Source organism: Perca fluviatilis, chromosome 11 (genome assembly GCF_010015445.1).
Source record: "Perca fluviatilis chromosome 11, GENO_Pfluv_1.0, whole genome shotgun sequence".
Classification (NCBI taxonomy): Eukaryota; Metazoa; Chordata; class Actinopteri; order Perciformes; family Percidae; genus Perca; species Perca fluviatilis.
In genome coordinates, this window is record NC_053122.1 from 25,759,089 (window position 1) to 25,773,757 (window position 14,669).

The following is a 14,669-nucleotide window of genomic DNA, read 5'->3' on the forward strand; positions in this document are numbered from 1 at the left end:
AAATAGTCAATGCAAAGCACACAATGCAATTTCGTTACGCTGAATTATGACGACTGGCGGGGAAAAGGCAAACAATTTCTCAAACCCTTCAAAATTGCTGCAAATTGAAATATAATTTTGGCCTGATCTCGCACAGTGTAGGGAAACCTGATCTACAGACTACCTATATTAATAATACAGGCATTACGGCACTCAGGGACGGCTGTGATATACCAGATCTAAATGATAAGATTTAACAGAACTATATATTATATCCAGACAAGCCAGTGATAAAGTTGAAGATTATAACACTTAGCTGCCATTTCCCTCTGGAAACAGTGATTGCCCCCAGAGTGGCGAGGACCTGTATTTGGAGCGGGATGGCACGGTTCCAACGTGTTGCCCTCTTTACTGGATCCAATTCAGAACATAGATCCAAGAGCACAGCTTTAGGGAATCTAAATCAGCATTTTAGCCAGTCATCATGGTCTCTGAACTTTGTTTCTCTCCCGATTCTTCCATTGGCGTAGTCCTCCTGCAGTGCCATCATGCAGCATTACGCACAGGGGTCAACGCAGTATTTATAGGTTTACAACAATTTGTGACTGTTAACACCTTGCCAAAATCACAGCATCAATAAGTGGTATCCCCCACCCCGAGATACAATTTGTAGACGAAAGTGTAATAGTCAAACACACGTTTCTTCATGCCGGTTTTGTTACGAACAGAAATTAAAGTTACGAGGACATAGAGTGTAACGATTGCGTGAGAGATTTATGGCTGTATTTCCAGACTTTGACATTTGATGATATATGCACAGTTTAAAAGAAAGATATTTAGTTATTTACACAGTGATCTGTAGTTATCTAAGGCCGTCAGTCGGGCAATCTCTTCCTCCTGCGCTCCCAAAGTGGACAATGTGACGGTGAGACAGCGCCGATTAAATATTAAGAACAAATTTTGATGGGTGCCCGGATAGCTCAGTTGGTAGAGTGGGCGCCCATATATATATATATATATATATATATATGCACACCACATATATATATATATATATATATATATACATATACACACATATACATATATATACATATACATATACATACACATATACATATGTATAAGGGTTTACTCCTCAACGCAGCGGGCCAGGGTTCGACTATGGAGTTAGAATCATGCCAAAACCTCACACACACACAAAACGTGTTTTACTCACGCCCAACGATTCACAAACAAACTCAGTGTGGTTTGCAAATACAAAACATCATTCACAAACTAATGCATTTTGTTCTGCAAATAAGAAACCTACCTATCAAACAAATACAGTATGTTTTACACATACAAAAACGTATTTCTTCAATGACAAAAAATATCCTGCAAGTACAAAACAAATTCTACAAGTACAAAACAAATTCTACAAGTACAAAAAACTGTCACGTGACTTTTGGCAGTAACTTTCCGCCTTGCTGATCCACACACAAATGCCCTCAGATCCACACAGTCTTGCACAAATGCAGGTAAATTTTCTAACAAATGTCCTGTAATTCGCACTCCACAACAGCAGGTGGCGCTGTTAAGTCAATTTAAGCCTACCAGGACCATAGATATATACACGCAGATTTTTTTAAACGTTATGGTGCATAACTTACTGGAACAAAACTGAGCAAAGTGTTGTTGCTGATGACAAAACCACTGATTATGTATATGTATATTGAAGCAATGCTGGCGTTAAAGACCCGCTGATCGTTGTCTGATTCTCTGAAATGAATGCCGGCATTGCATCGTGGGAAATCGGCTTTGCATGCGCCCAACTCTGATCATATCGTGTTCTGTCTTACAGCATAGGCCTACTGTAATATTTCACCAGTAGACCAAAATAATATTATTAAAGTAAAGAAATGCATACTATGATAATATCTACATATATGTTGCTAGATGTAGTATTATAGTTTAAAAAATATCAAAACAACAAAGCAGCTTCCCTGGCCGAAATAGACGGATGCGATGCATGTAGGTCCTATGCATCGCATCCGTGTGCCCGTCACAGAATATCAAAACAACAAAGCAGCTTCCCTGGCCGAAATAGACCAAAATAATAACATTAAAAGAAATACAATTAAACCATGATAAGATCTGGTGAATAAATTAAAACAGCGGTTATTGGGCTAAAAATACCAATAATAGCAAAGCTGTATACAGCTTCTCTGTACAGAAATAAACGTGCTGTGATCAGGGAATCTGTGCGTAGACCACGGATGATGCCTGTCATTGACCTACATGCATCGCATCCGTGGGCCCGTCACAGAATTTTCGGCGAATCTGTGAAACTGCCACAGTTTTTGAGTTAAGGGGCCGTGTTCATTTCGCAGAATTCTGTGAGACCGTCAGCCTGTAGGCTACTACGAAACAAGATCAACATGCTGGATTTCTTCAGTTACCCGGCTTCACCTAACCTAACAACCGGGGTCCTGCATAAGCTGTGTCACGACGCTGGTTATAGTGACACAGTGATGGTAACGGTGGATCAGTTATTACCGGGTACAATCACCGTGGTAACTTATTCTGAACACCTAACCTGGTCGGGAGCACGTTAAGTTGGAGATCAGAGATCAACCGATGTAAAAGCACCGCATAGGCCTACTGACCAGTCAATAGGCTACTCGATTGATAACGCCGTCATTGTTCTTAGAAGATCATGTGTGGAGCCCGGTGCGCAGAGAGAGAGAGAGAGAGAGAGAAAGAGAGATGCGCTCATAAAAGTTAAAACCTTTAGAGACAAAAAACCCCGTTAACATTCCCTGATGGGTATTTTTATTAAAGATATAGGCTAGATGTTAATGGGAGGGAATTGCATATCCGCTTGTTGAGCCGTGTGTCGCCAATGCGCACATCGGTTTGAATTATGTTTTTTATATATTTTATTTGCTCTCATGATCGCTTCCACTGCCAGGGTTGCAACTGATCATATAATAGGCGAAAGCAACGACAGTTTATGGAAAGCACAGGTGTAATTATGGTCAGATATTGGGCCTGACTGATGGGGAAGTGATATTGATAAGCCATGTGATTTAGGCCTACGCATCTAGGCTACAGCGTCCGCTATTTTTTTTTGCCAGCTTTCCTTCCTGTTTTAGGAAGCAGCGACTGTTTTGCGGTTGTTAGGTTAGGTGAAGCCGGGTAACTGAAGAAATCCAGCATGTTGATCTTGCTTCGTAGTAGCCTACAGGCTGCCGGTCTCACAGAATTCTGCGAAATGAACACGGCCCCTTAACTCAAAAACTGTGGCAGTTTCACAGATTCGCCGAAAATTCTGTGACAGGCCCACGGATGCGATGCATGTAGGACCTACATGCATCGCATCCGTCTATTTCGGCCAGGGAAGCTGCTTTGTTGTTTTGATATTTTTTAAACTATAATACTACATCTAGCAACATATATGTAGATATTATCATAGTATGCATTTCTTTACTTTAATAATATTATTTTGGTCTTATTACTGGTGAAATATTATATTACAGTAGGCCTATGCTGTAAGACAGAACACGATATGATCAGAGTTGGGCGCATGCAAAGCCGATTTCCCAAAATGCAATGCCGGCATTCATTTCAGAGAATCAGACAACGATCAGCGGGTCTTTAACGCCAGCATTGCTTCAATATACATATATATAATCAGTGGTTTTGTCATCAGCAACAACACGTTGCTCAGTTTTGTTCCAGTAAGTTATGCACCATAATAACGTTTAAAAAAATCCGCGTGTATATATCTATGGTCCTGGTAGGCTTAAATTGACTTAACAGCGCCACCTGCTGTTGTGGAGTGCGAATTACAGGACATTTGTTAGAAAATTGGAGTAAGCCCTGACTGCAGTACGCAGATCGAGGAGTGGCTCAATGTGGGTGGAGCTAAACGTTTGACTCCGCCCACTTGCCAAATAGCTATTGGCAGAGCCATTTCTCTATCACTCTGGCAATTGGTGTGAGGGGAAGACACAGGACTTTCAAGCTGACCGGAGATCTTTTCCCGTTGTTGTTTTTCTTAACCCAACCGTCCGTTGTTGGCGTCCCCCAGAGACATGGGCTCGTTTCCCGCGAATTACGTTTGCTTTCCCCGTTATCAGCGTCCGTCCGCGGGCAGCCAGCGTCCGTCCGCGGGCAGCCAGCCGGCAGCCAGCGTCCGTCCGCGGGCAGCCAACGTCCGTCCGCGGGCAGCCAACGTCCGTCCGTGGGCAGCCAGCCGGCAGCCAGCGCGTCTGTCGCGGGCAGGCAGCCGGGCAGGTTAGTCCGTCCAGACTTTCCCCGGATTGCCACTCCGCCTCTGCCTTAACAACCGTCAGTTGTTGTCTGGCGTTCCCCAGAGACCAGGGCTCATTTCCTGGGAGTCATGTTTGCTTTCCCCGTTCTTCTTTTCCTAAACCCAACCCCGTTCTTTTTTCCTTTTTACAATTCAAATATCATTGTTTATTATAATCTATATATCTATAATTCAAATATCATTATTTATTATAATCTATATAATATATATTATATTATAAAGGTGTTGCATTGACGTTTGAGAATGTGCTGCCTGATGTCCGCCACCAGATGGCGCGCCCACGGAGTCAAACGTTTAGCTCCGCCCACATTTGGCCCAACCCCGATCTGCGTACTGCAGTCAGGTGCAATTGGAAAATTTACCTGCATTTGTGTGTGGATCTGGTCCGTGTACTTGGCGAAAAACGGCCAGTTTCCCAATTACCATTAGTAAATAGGAAAACAAAAAACGGAAAACAACCCATTATTCGTTTTTTGTTTTGATATTAAAAAACGGAAAACGAAAAACTATCTCGTTATCCGATTTTCTTTGATATGTTTGTAGATGGAACTCGGAAATTAAAATGTGTGTATAAATCTTATTCCTCATTCATTTTTTTCGTGACCCGGAAACGATCGTGTAGGTAGTAAGCGGCCGACAACCGGAAATCATTTGGACATCAATGAGACCATGGACAGTTAGAATGATAACGGACGTAAACATGTTTTTAGACGAATATGCTAGTTTTATATTAGAAAACCGAAAGAATTGGATGTCTTGTGGGGATATAGCAGCTGCGTTGGGTCTACAGTTTGGAACGATACGGGGGTTTTCTGGAGAGGAGTGTGCGGAGGTGGTGTGCTCAGCAGGGACTTGTTGGCCAACACAAGTTGACTTTTATTATGAAGTGGTCACAGGAGATTTGCGACCGCTCTCATTCATCAAAAATGAGTCTACACAACAAGACAACCATCATAGTCTAATAATAATAATAATAATAATGAAGCGAAAACATTTTCAAAACTTCTCATTTTCATTGCCATTGCTTTGGCAAATATCTGTCAAACAAACTAAAATCGAAACCATGATTTGGCTTTCCCTTATCAAATCGCAAAAGACTCCGATTTAATACAACAATATCTGTCAAACAAACAGGGCTATAATTAGTATAAATAAGATATAAAATCAGTATAAATGTGATTTTTGTAGGTTAAAAAAGTAACTACCTAAGTCAGTAGGCCTACATTTTAAATGAGCTACTTTTACTAGTAATTTTACTTGTACTTGAGTAAACAACAAAGTAACAGTACTTTTACTTAAGTAGAACATTTTTTTACTCTTTTCACTTCTGCTGATTTATTTAAATCAAAAAATTGCATAGACCTAGCCCTGGTCTGCATCGGCCTAGCTGTGGTCAGCTTTTTATTTACTTTAAGAGTAGCATTCATTTGTATGTTTAACAAAAGCGGTAAACGGCGATTGATAAAAAAAAAATTAAAAAAAACTTGCCTCAGCAATACCTTCAGCGATTTCAACTTCAAGTTGGCCATCAGGACAGAAGTCCCTGACAAGTCCCTGCTGAGCACACCACCTCCGCACATTATTATTATTATTATTATTATTATTAGACTATGATGGTTGTCTTGTTGTGTAGACTCATTTGAGAGCAGTCAGCGCTAATCTCCTGTGACCACTTCATAATAAAAGTCAACTTGTGTTTCGCCAGTGAAATGATTTTAATATTTGCATATTAAAAGCGATATGCAGACCAGGGCTAGGTCTATGCAAATTTTAGATTTTCAATAAATCAGCAGAAGTGAAAAGAGTAAAAAAATGTTCTACTTAAGTAAAAGTACTGTTACTTTGTTGTTTACTCAAGTACAAGTAAGATTACTAGTAAAAGTAGCTCATTTAAAATGTAGAGTTACTTAGTTACTTTTTAACCTCCAAAAATCACATTTATATTGTTTTTATATCTTATTTATACTAATTATAGCCCTGTTTGTTTGACAGATAGTGTTGTATTAAATCGGAGTCTTTTGCGATTTGATAAGGGAAAGCCAAATCATGGTTTCGATTTTAGTTTGTTTGACAGATATTTGCCAAAGCAATGGCGCAAAACAACGTTAGAGACCTTTTATGTGAAAATGAGAAATTTTGAAAATGTTTTCGCTTCATTATTATTATTATTAGACTATGATGGTTGTCTTGTTGTGTAGACTCATTTTTGATGAATGAGAGGGACAGGGAGACGTTGCACAGATGATAGCAAGTGAGATAGCGGAGAGAAGAGAGTATCTAAGGGGAATTGTTGCAGTCACTTCCATGTTAGGGAGACAGGGAATCCCCTTTCGTGGCAATAATGAAGTAACAGAAGATTTTGCAAAACGCAAGTTACAAATACCCTGGGGGCTAATCACCTCCTGTCTTTAAATCCTAGTGAGGTCTCTGCTCCGGACGTGTCGCACTGTGAATGCAACATTGAACATTTAGCATGTTTAATAATGCAAAAACCAGTCCTGCAGGATTATGACAGGAAAGGACTTTTTAGTAAAGCTATCAAAGCATGAGAGTTGGAGTTTATTCATCTTTGATGCTGACGGACTGGTTCAGCCTGCAGCAGCTGTTTCACTTCACTTTGTATTTCCTTGATCGATTTGATAAAGGAAAGCCAAATCATGGTTTCGATTTTAGTTTGTTTGACAGATATTTGCCAAAGCAATGGCAATGAAAATGAGAAATTTTGAAAATGTTTTGCGTTCATTATTATTATTAATTATTATTAGACTATGATGGTTGTCTTGTTGTGTAGACTCATTTTTGATGAATGAGAGCAGTCAGCCTAATCTCCTGTGACCACTTCATAATAAAAGTCAACTTGTGTTTCGCCACAAGTCCCTGCTGCAGCACCACCTCCCGCACACTCCTCTCCGAAAAAACCTTCCGTATTGCCAAACTGTGAACCCAACGCAGCTGCTATATCCCCACAAGACATCCCATTCTTTCGGTTTTCTAATATAAAACTAGCATATTCGTCTAAAAACATTTTTACGTCCATATCATTCTAACTGTCCACGGTCTCCGGCGGAGTCTTTCCGGGTATGCAGCCGTTTACTACCTACGATCGCTTCCGGGTCACGAAAAAATTAATGAGGAATAAGATTTATACACACAATTTAATTTCCGAGTTCCATCTACAAACACATCAAAGAAAATCGGATAACGAGATAGTTTTTCGTTTTCCGTTTTTTAATATCAAAACAAAAAACGTATAATGGGTTGTTTTCCGTTTTTTGTTTTCCTATTTACTAATGGTAATTGGGAAACTGGCCGTTTTTCATTTTTGTTTTTTTCCTTTCAAAACGAAAATCCGTTGGCTGCCAAGTACACGGACCGGATCTGAGGGCATTTGTGTGTGGATTAGACCTGTTCGAGTCGTGATTCACTCGGATCTTTAACCCGAGTCTTTAAATTGACTCACGAATCACGAGTCTCTAGCATCATTAACCCGGTTCAGTTGAGTCCTACTACAATTCAATCTAAAATGATAACAGCGGCACACAAAAACCTCTTGCAACATTAGCTTCTACTATTCCTAGCCATCTTAGTTGCAAAAAGCTTTATAACTTACAATTTCGTAGTAAACAGCAACTCCACAAGTCAAGTCAAGCGCCTGAGTGAGCAGAGAGACAGTCCCGACCCGCTGACTCAGAGCCGGAAGCTCGCAGACCGTGGGATTCACTCGAGAACTCACGAGCCCTCGATGACTCGTGAGTTGTTGGTGATTCATGAGTTGTCGATGACTCATGAGTTGTCGATGACTCATGAGTTGTTGATGACTCGTGAGTTCTCGCGGGAGTCAGTAAATCCCGCGAATCAACTGAATCAGCCGGCTACGTTGTCATGAGTGGATCTGATTCAGACGAGCGAGCAGCGAGCGAGTGAGTGCAGCTTCTCCTCGAGCTCAGGGTAAAGCAAATCAACAACAAAAGCCATTCTTTCACTTCTGAAATAACATACAATGTTCTGCACGTAGCCTAGCTAGGCCTACTGTAGGTTTGGTGTATTTAGTATGTTAAATGCAATCAGGTTAAGCAGACAGTCCGAAACATTACAAGCTCGGCTTGGCTCGGGTCGCAGACAACTCATGAGTTGTCGACAACTCACGAGCCCTCGATGACTCATGAGTTGTTGATGACTCTTGAGTTCTCGCGGGAGTCAGTAAAACCCGCGAATCAACTGAATCAGCCGGCTACGTTGTCATGAGTGGATCTGATTCAGACGAGTGAGCATGGGAAGCGAGTGAGGTCTCTCCTCGAGCTCAGAGTAATTTACATTAAAGAGGTTGTAAGTCATTGTACAGTGCCTTGCGAAAGTATTCGGCCCCCTTGAACGTTTTGACCTTTTGCCACATTTCAGGCCTCAAACATAAAGATATAAAACTGTAATTTTTTGTGAAGAATCAACAACAAGTGCGTCCCAATTATGAAGTGGAACGAAATTCATTGGCTATTTCAAACTTTTTAACAAATAAAAACTGAAAAAGTGGCGTGCAAAATTATTCAGCCCCTTTACTTTCAGTGCAGCAAACTCTCTCCAGAAGTTCAGTGAAGATCTCTGAATGATCCAATGTTGACCTAAATGACTAATGATGATAAATAGAATCCAGCGTGTTGTAATTAATCAAGTCCCATAAATCGCGCCTGCTCTGTGATAGTCTCAGAGGTCCGTGTAAAGCCAGAGAGCATCATGAAGAACAAGGAACACACCAGGCAGGTCCGAGATACTGTTGTGGAGAAGTTTAAAGCCGGATTTGGATACAAAAAGATTTCCCAAGCTTTAAACATCCCAAGGAGCACTGTGCAAGCGATAATATTGAAATGGAAGGAGTATCAGACCACTACAAATCTAGCGAAGACCCGGCCGTCCCTCTAAACTTTCAGCTCATACATGAGAAGACTGAGAAGGAGATGCAGCCAAGAGGCCCATGATCACTCTGGATGAACTGCAGAGATCTACAGCTGAGGTGGGGAGACTCTGTCCATAGGACAACAATCAGTCGTATACTGCACAAATCTGGCCTTTATGGAAGAGTGGCAAGAAGAAAGCCATTTCTTAAAGATATCCATAAAAAGTGTCGTTTAAAGTTTGCCCAAAAGCCACCTGGGAGACACACCAAACATGTGGAAGAAGGTGCTGTGGTCAGATGAAACCAAAATCGAACTTCTTGGCAACAATGCAAAACGTTATGTTTGGCGTAAAGCAACACAGCTCATCACCCTGAACACACCATCCCCACTGTCAAACATGGTGGTGGCAGCATCATGGTTTGGGCCTGCTTTTCTTCAGCAGGGACAGGGAAGATGGTTAAAATTGATGGGAAGATGGATGGAGCCAAATACAGGACCATTCTGGAAGAAAACCTGATGGAGTCTGCAAAAGACCTGAGACTGGGACGGAGATTTGTCTTCCAACAAGACAATGATCCAAAACATAAAGCAAAATCTACAATGGAATGGTTCACAAATAAACCTATCCAGGTGTTAGAATGTTCAAGTCAAAGTCCAGACCTGAATCCAATCGAGAATCTGTGGAAAGAACTGAAAACTGCTGTTCACAAACGCTCTCCATCCAACCTCACTGAGCTCGAGCTGTTTTGCAAGGAGGAATGGGCAAAAATGTCAGTCTCTCGATGTGCAAAACTGATAGAGACATACCCCAAGCGACTTACAGCTGTAATCGCAGCAAAAGGTGGCGCTACAAAGTATTAACTTAAGGGGGCTGAATAATTTTGCACGCCCAATATTTCAGTTTTTTATTTGTTTAAAAGGTTTGAAATATCCAATACATTTCGTTCCACTTCATGATTGTGTCCCACTTGTTGTTGATTCTTCACAAAAAATTACAGTTTTATATCTTTATGTTTGAGGCCTGAAATGTGGCAAAAGGTCGAAAAGTTCAAGGGGGCCGAATACTTTCGCAAGGCACTGTAAATGTTCAGAGTCCAGATGGCTTTCTTATTTGTCAGTCCTATTAAAGTTACAAAATATAATTACATGTAATTTTTAAAAGAATATTCGGTTTTCTTTCAGACCATTTACATTTATGGATATAACTTTTTCCAAATAAAATTAAAAGATTCTAAATGAAAACATGGCATTGTATCCAAATCAAAAGCTCGCCTTTGATGTAGCATACAATACTGACTCAAGTGATTCAAGTGAATCGCACAACCCGGATCAGTTTGGTGAATGACTCAGAATAACCTGAATCCTAAAAAGGAATCGAGTTTGCCAGGCCTAGTGTGGATCAGCAAGGCGGAAAGTTAGTGCCAAAAGTCACGTGACAGTTTTTTGTACTTGTAGAATTTGTTTTGTACTTGTAGGATTTTTTTTTGTACTTGAAGGATTTTTTTTTGTACTTGAAGGATTTTTTTTTGTACTTGAAAGATTTTAGTTTGTGCTTGCAGGATATTTTTTGTCATTGAAGAAATACGTTTTTGTATGTGTAAAACATACTGTATTTGTTTGATAGGTAGGTTTCTTATTTGCAGAACAAAATGCATTAGTTTGTGAATGATGTTTTGTATTTGCAAACCACACTGAGTTTGTTTGTGAATCGTTGGGTCGTGAGGTTTTGGCATGATTCTAACTCCATACTCAACTCCGACCTGTGGCCCTTTGCTGCATGTCATCCCCCTCTCTCTCCCCTTTTAATGTCTTCAGCTGTCCTGTCAAATAAAGGCCAAAATAAGTCCCCAAAAAAAAGAACAAAGTTTGATCTAAGATTTGAGTTGGATTTTAAAAGGTGTTTATGGAACAATTATCACTCAGTACAAGCGCAAACAGCACTGCTGGATGTAATCTTCATGATAATGTGGATGATTGGGATGGAGTGAAATTACATGTGTGAGGCATCAATACTTGAAAATATTATGAGTAACCATTATTCCCACATTTTCTTTCTGCAGTCTGACTTCAGTTCACCACCTCACCATCTGCGTCGCCAATTCCCATTGTCTCCAAAATTTGCGTACGCATGGGTCAGAGTTTGCGTGGAGGACCGCGCATTCTCCCGTCAAGATTGTTTTTTATAAATCACAACCTTTGAGTGGGAAGTGGCGCACGCACATTTTAGGCCCCGTTTTGTGCATACGCCACCTTTATAAATGAGACCCCAGACCATTATTGCAAAAATGGTGCATGTGGACATTTGATGTCCTAGCAGTATGATGACTCTCTATTTTTTTTTTGTCAGTTTAATGAAGTGTGGTACACCAATCACTGCAGTCAGAAATGTAAATGTGAAAAAAACAATGGACTGGGGAAGATTAAATGCCAGGACAAAGATGAGTGTGATGGAAATGCTGTCTGCCTTCAAAATGCAGAGGGCGATTATTACTGCAAGTATACAGGTGATGTAAATGTCAACATTTAACTCTGTGATGCATCTAAACCTTGTTAGATCTTGTTCACTCATTTATAAATTGCTCTACACTTGTTGCTCCACAGGCTTCAGTGAGTGCAGAATCAATGGAGACCCTGAGTACCGAACCTTTGATAAAATGAAGCATGGCTTTAAGGGTGAGCGGTCATATGTGCTGGTCCGGACCAACAACTTGCCAAATAACCATCCACATGTTTACATCGAGGGCAACAATACCATAAATGATGGCGAAGAAAGTCTTTATCATGCTGGCAGTGAAGAAGACCACAGTCACAGAATCAGGGATGGAGATGATGATGATGATGATGATGATGATGATGATGAAGACTATAATGAAGAAGATGAAGATGACAACAACTATGATGACGACATTGAAGAGCAGGAGGAATATCCCAGACTACAAGTGTTTAAGAAATCCCACAGATTACAAGAGCTTAAAATCATAGTGTATAATCACACTGTGGAGTTCAAGAAGAACCGGAGGCTGGTCGTAAGTATCAAGGGCACACACAACAACACACTGCTTCCATCTCATTTTCATGTAGCTCCTTTTCAGCAGACACAGTATTTTGTTCATGGGATAACATCATATTTTGCCCACCCTCAGACATTTGGGAAAGCGCTGTGGGAAATAACCAGTATCCCTTTATATTTTCTCTGTGAGGTGTTACCACAGCAGTGAGGCAAATGATCTGTGTCAAATTATGCTCTGTTTTACATTATGTTATTTTCCTATTGGCACTTTAGACGTGTGTATGAGAGCGGAAGCAAGAGAAAGAGAAAGAAAATATATTTAAAAAAAAGTCAGACAATATTATGTGTGTATTCTCTAAGATCCTCTAAGGAGTCTAAGCCATGTCATTTTAAGAAGGCCTGCTCACAGAATATTGTATGTAATATCAAAAGAACAACACTAGTACCAAAGCTTAGGCATATATTAAAGCAGTAACACATTTTTGAAATGGCTATAGCTTATCTTTTCTAAATGTTTCATACAATTATGAATTATTTGTTCAAAGAATAATCCATAAAACAAAACTGACCAAGGTCACAGTTACTTGTAAAAAAAGTGAAAATGTTTTAAATACCACTCGACCACACAGAATTTTAAATAAAATACTCAAGCTAGACTGAGAGTCTACAGCCATGCTTGTGCCCTTGTGAGGTTGTACTTACAGTGGACCTTTGAGCTAAATGCTAACATCAGCATGCTAACATGCTCAGAACAATATTGCCAACATGCTGATAAAGAGAAGGTATAATGTTAACCACGTTCCCCATCTTATCATGCAAATGAACACTCTACACAAAGAACAGCTGAGGCCGATTAAAATGCCATTAGTTTCGCAGGTATTTGGTCAGAATTGACCAATTACATTGTTTTACCCAATGAGAGGAGTATGTTGAAAAGTGATGACCAAAGCTATTATAATTCATCCTGACAGATATATCAATCTCTATCAGATATAATGGCAATTAATCTCATAGTTTTGGAGACATTTAACTAAAAGAAAAGAAATGCAACCTCATGGAGGCGCTAGAGAAAAACTCAGGGGATCTTTTTAACAAAGTCAGTAACATTCATCTTGAGTGGACCATGAATGTCTGTAGCAAATTTCATGGCAATCCATCCAATAGTTGTCGACATATTTCAGTCTGAACAGCCATCCCTAGAGTGCATGTGGTAGCATGGCTAAAAATGCATCTTTTGTGACTTCCTGCACACAACATACATAATCAAGAATGCATACTAGATTAACACATCCCCCTCTCGGTCTCCCTCCAGGTGGATGGAAGGAGAACTAATACTCCGGCCTCACCGACTGCTGGGCTAAACATCTGGGAGCATTCCTCTCGCATCTACCTGAAGACCGACTTTGGCCTCTCAGTGGAGTTTGACGGACACAGCAGAGCAGGTAACTAATCCTCACCTCATTAAACAAGTCTTTTATCACAATTTATCATACCAGCCCATGTGAATAATTAAGTTAATTTCTCCGGGGGAGAGTTATACGCTGAATTAAGTAACATTGTGTTGTTGGTGTTGTTTCTGCAGGGATCATTCTACCACGCATATATAAAAGGAAGGTGGGGGGTCTGTGTGGGAACTTTGATGGTTACAGACACAATGACCGGATGAAACCAGATGGTACCAGGGCCCGGAGTGTTCAAGAGTTTGGAGAGAGCTGGAGAGTGTGAATATCAGATGGATGTAAAGATGAGACATGGCACTTAAAAATAACCTGTGGAAGTTTTGACCACTAGTAGAAACATCACTGTGGCAGTTTACAAGAAAACTCCACACTGAGGATATATATCACCTATAAAATAAGAACAGACAAAAATAATGCAGATTTCATTTTTTTTCCTTAGACAAGGTATCCTCTCCTAAACCTAAGCTACCAAACATGACTTGGCATAAACATAATCAGTAGCAAATAAAGCTTTTTGGGATTTTCATGAATCTGCTACTATTTTAAAAAACATCGTAACTTTCTCAAAAAATATTTGTACTATATATCAGGATTTACTTTTTTGTTTCATTGCTAACAGCATACTTTTTATTTCAAGGTGATATTATTACAGATGTGCATATACTGTATGGAAAATTATGATTATGCAGGACTATAAATGGATTATTCATCACTGTCGATACTGTTGGAAATAAATAAATGGTTATACAAAATGTTTCTTGCACTTGTCATAATGTGTATTTGAAAGCCAGTGCGTTAGTAGGTTTTCTACTGAATCTTCAGTTCATTGTTCTAATAAACATGCACTGTGGTTACACTTGTGTCGCCATCAGTCTAATCATCCCAGTCTCAAGTGTAGATAACTGCATTCTTGACATATCTACAGTCTGACTATGTTCTAATTATTACACAAGAAAAATGTTACAGAACTTCCGTAACATGATACTATTCTGTAAGACAAGGTAATTGTTTTT

General features: G+C 40.0%; 1 protein-coding gene across 1 annotated transcript in view; it reads left to right on the forward strand.

Moving 5' to 3' along the window:
* LOC120568894 (zonadhesin-like) overlaps nucleotides 1-14,380 on the forward strand; it is a 30,142-nt gene extending 15,762 nt beyond the window's left edge. The window contains exons 22-25 of the mRNA XM_039816641.1: nucleotides 11,534-11,690; nucleotides 11,788-12,212; nucleotides 13,509-13,638; nucleotides 13,779-14,380. Coding sequence (XP_039672575.1) covers nucleotides 11,534-11,690; nucleotides 11,788-12,212; nucleotides 13,509-13,638; nucleotides 13,779-13,921 — 855 coding nt within the window. The 3' untranslated portion in view covers nucleotides 13,922-14,380. The remainder of the gene's footprint in view (nucleotides 1-11,533; nucleotides 11,691-11,787; nucleotides 12,213-13,508; nucleotides 13,639-13,778) is intronic.
* Nucleotides 14,381-14,669: the final 289 nt, after the last annotated feature.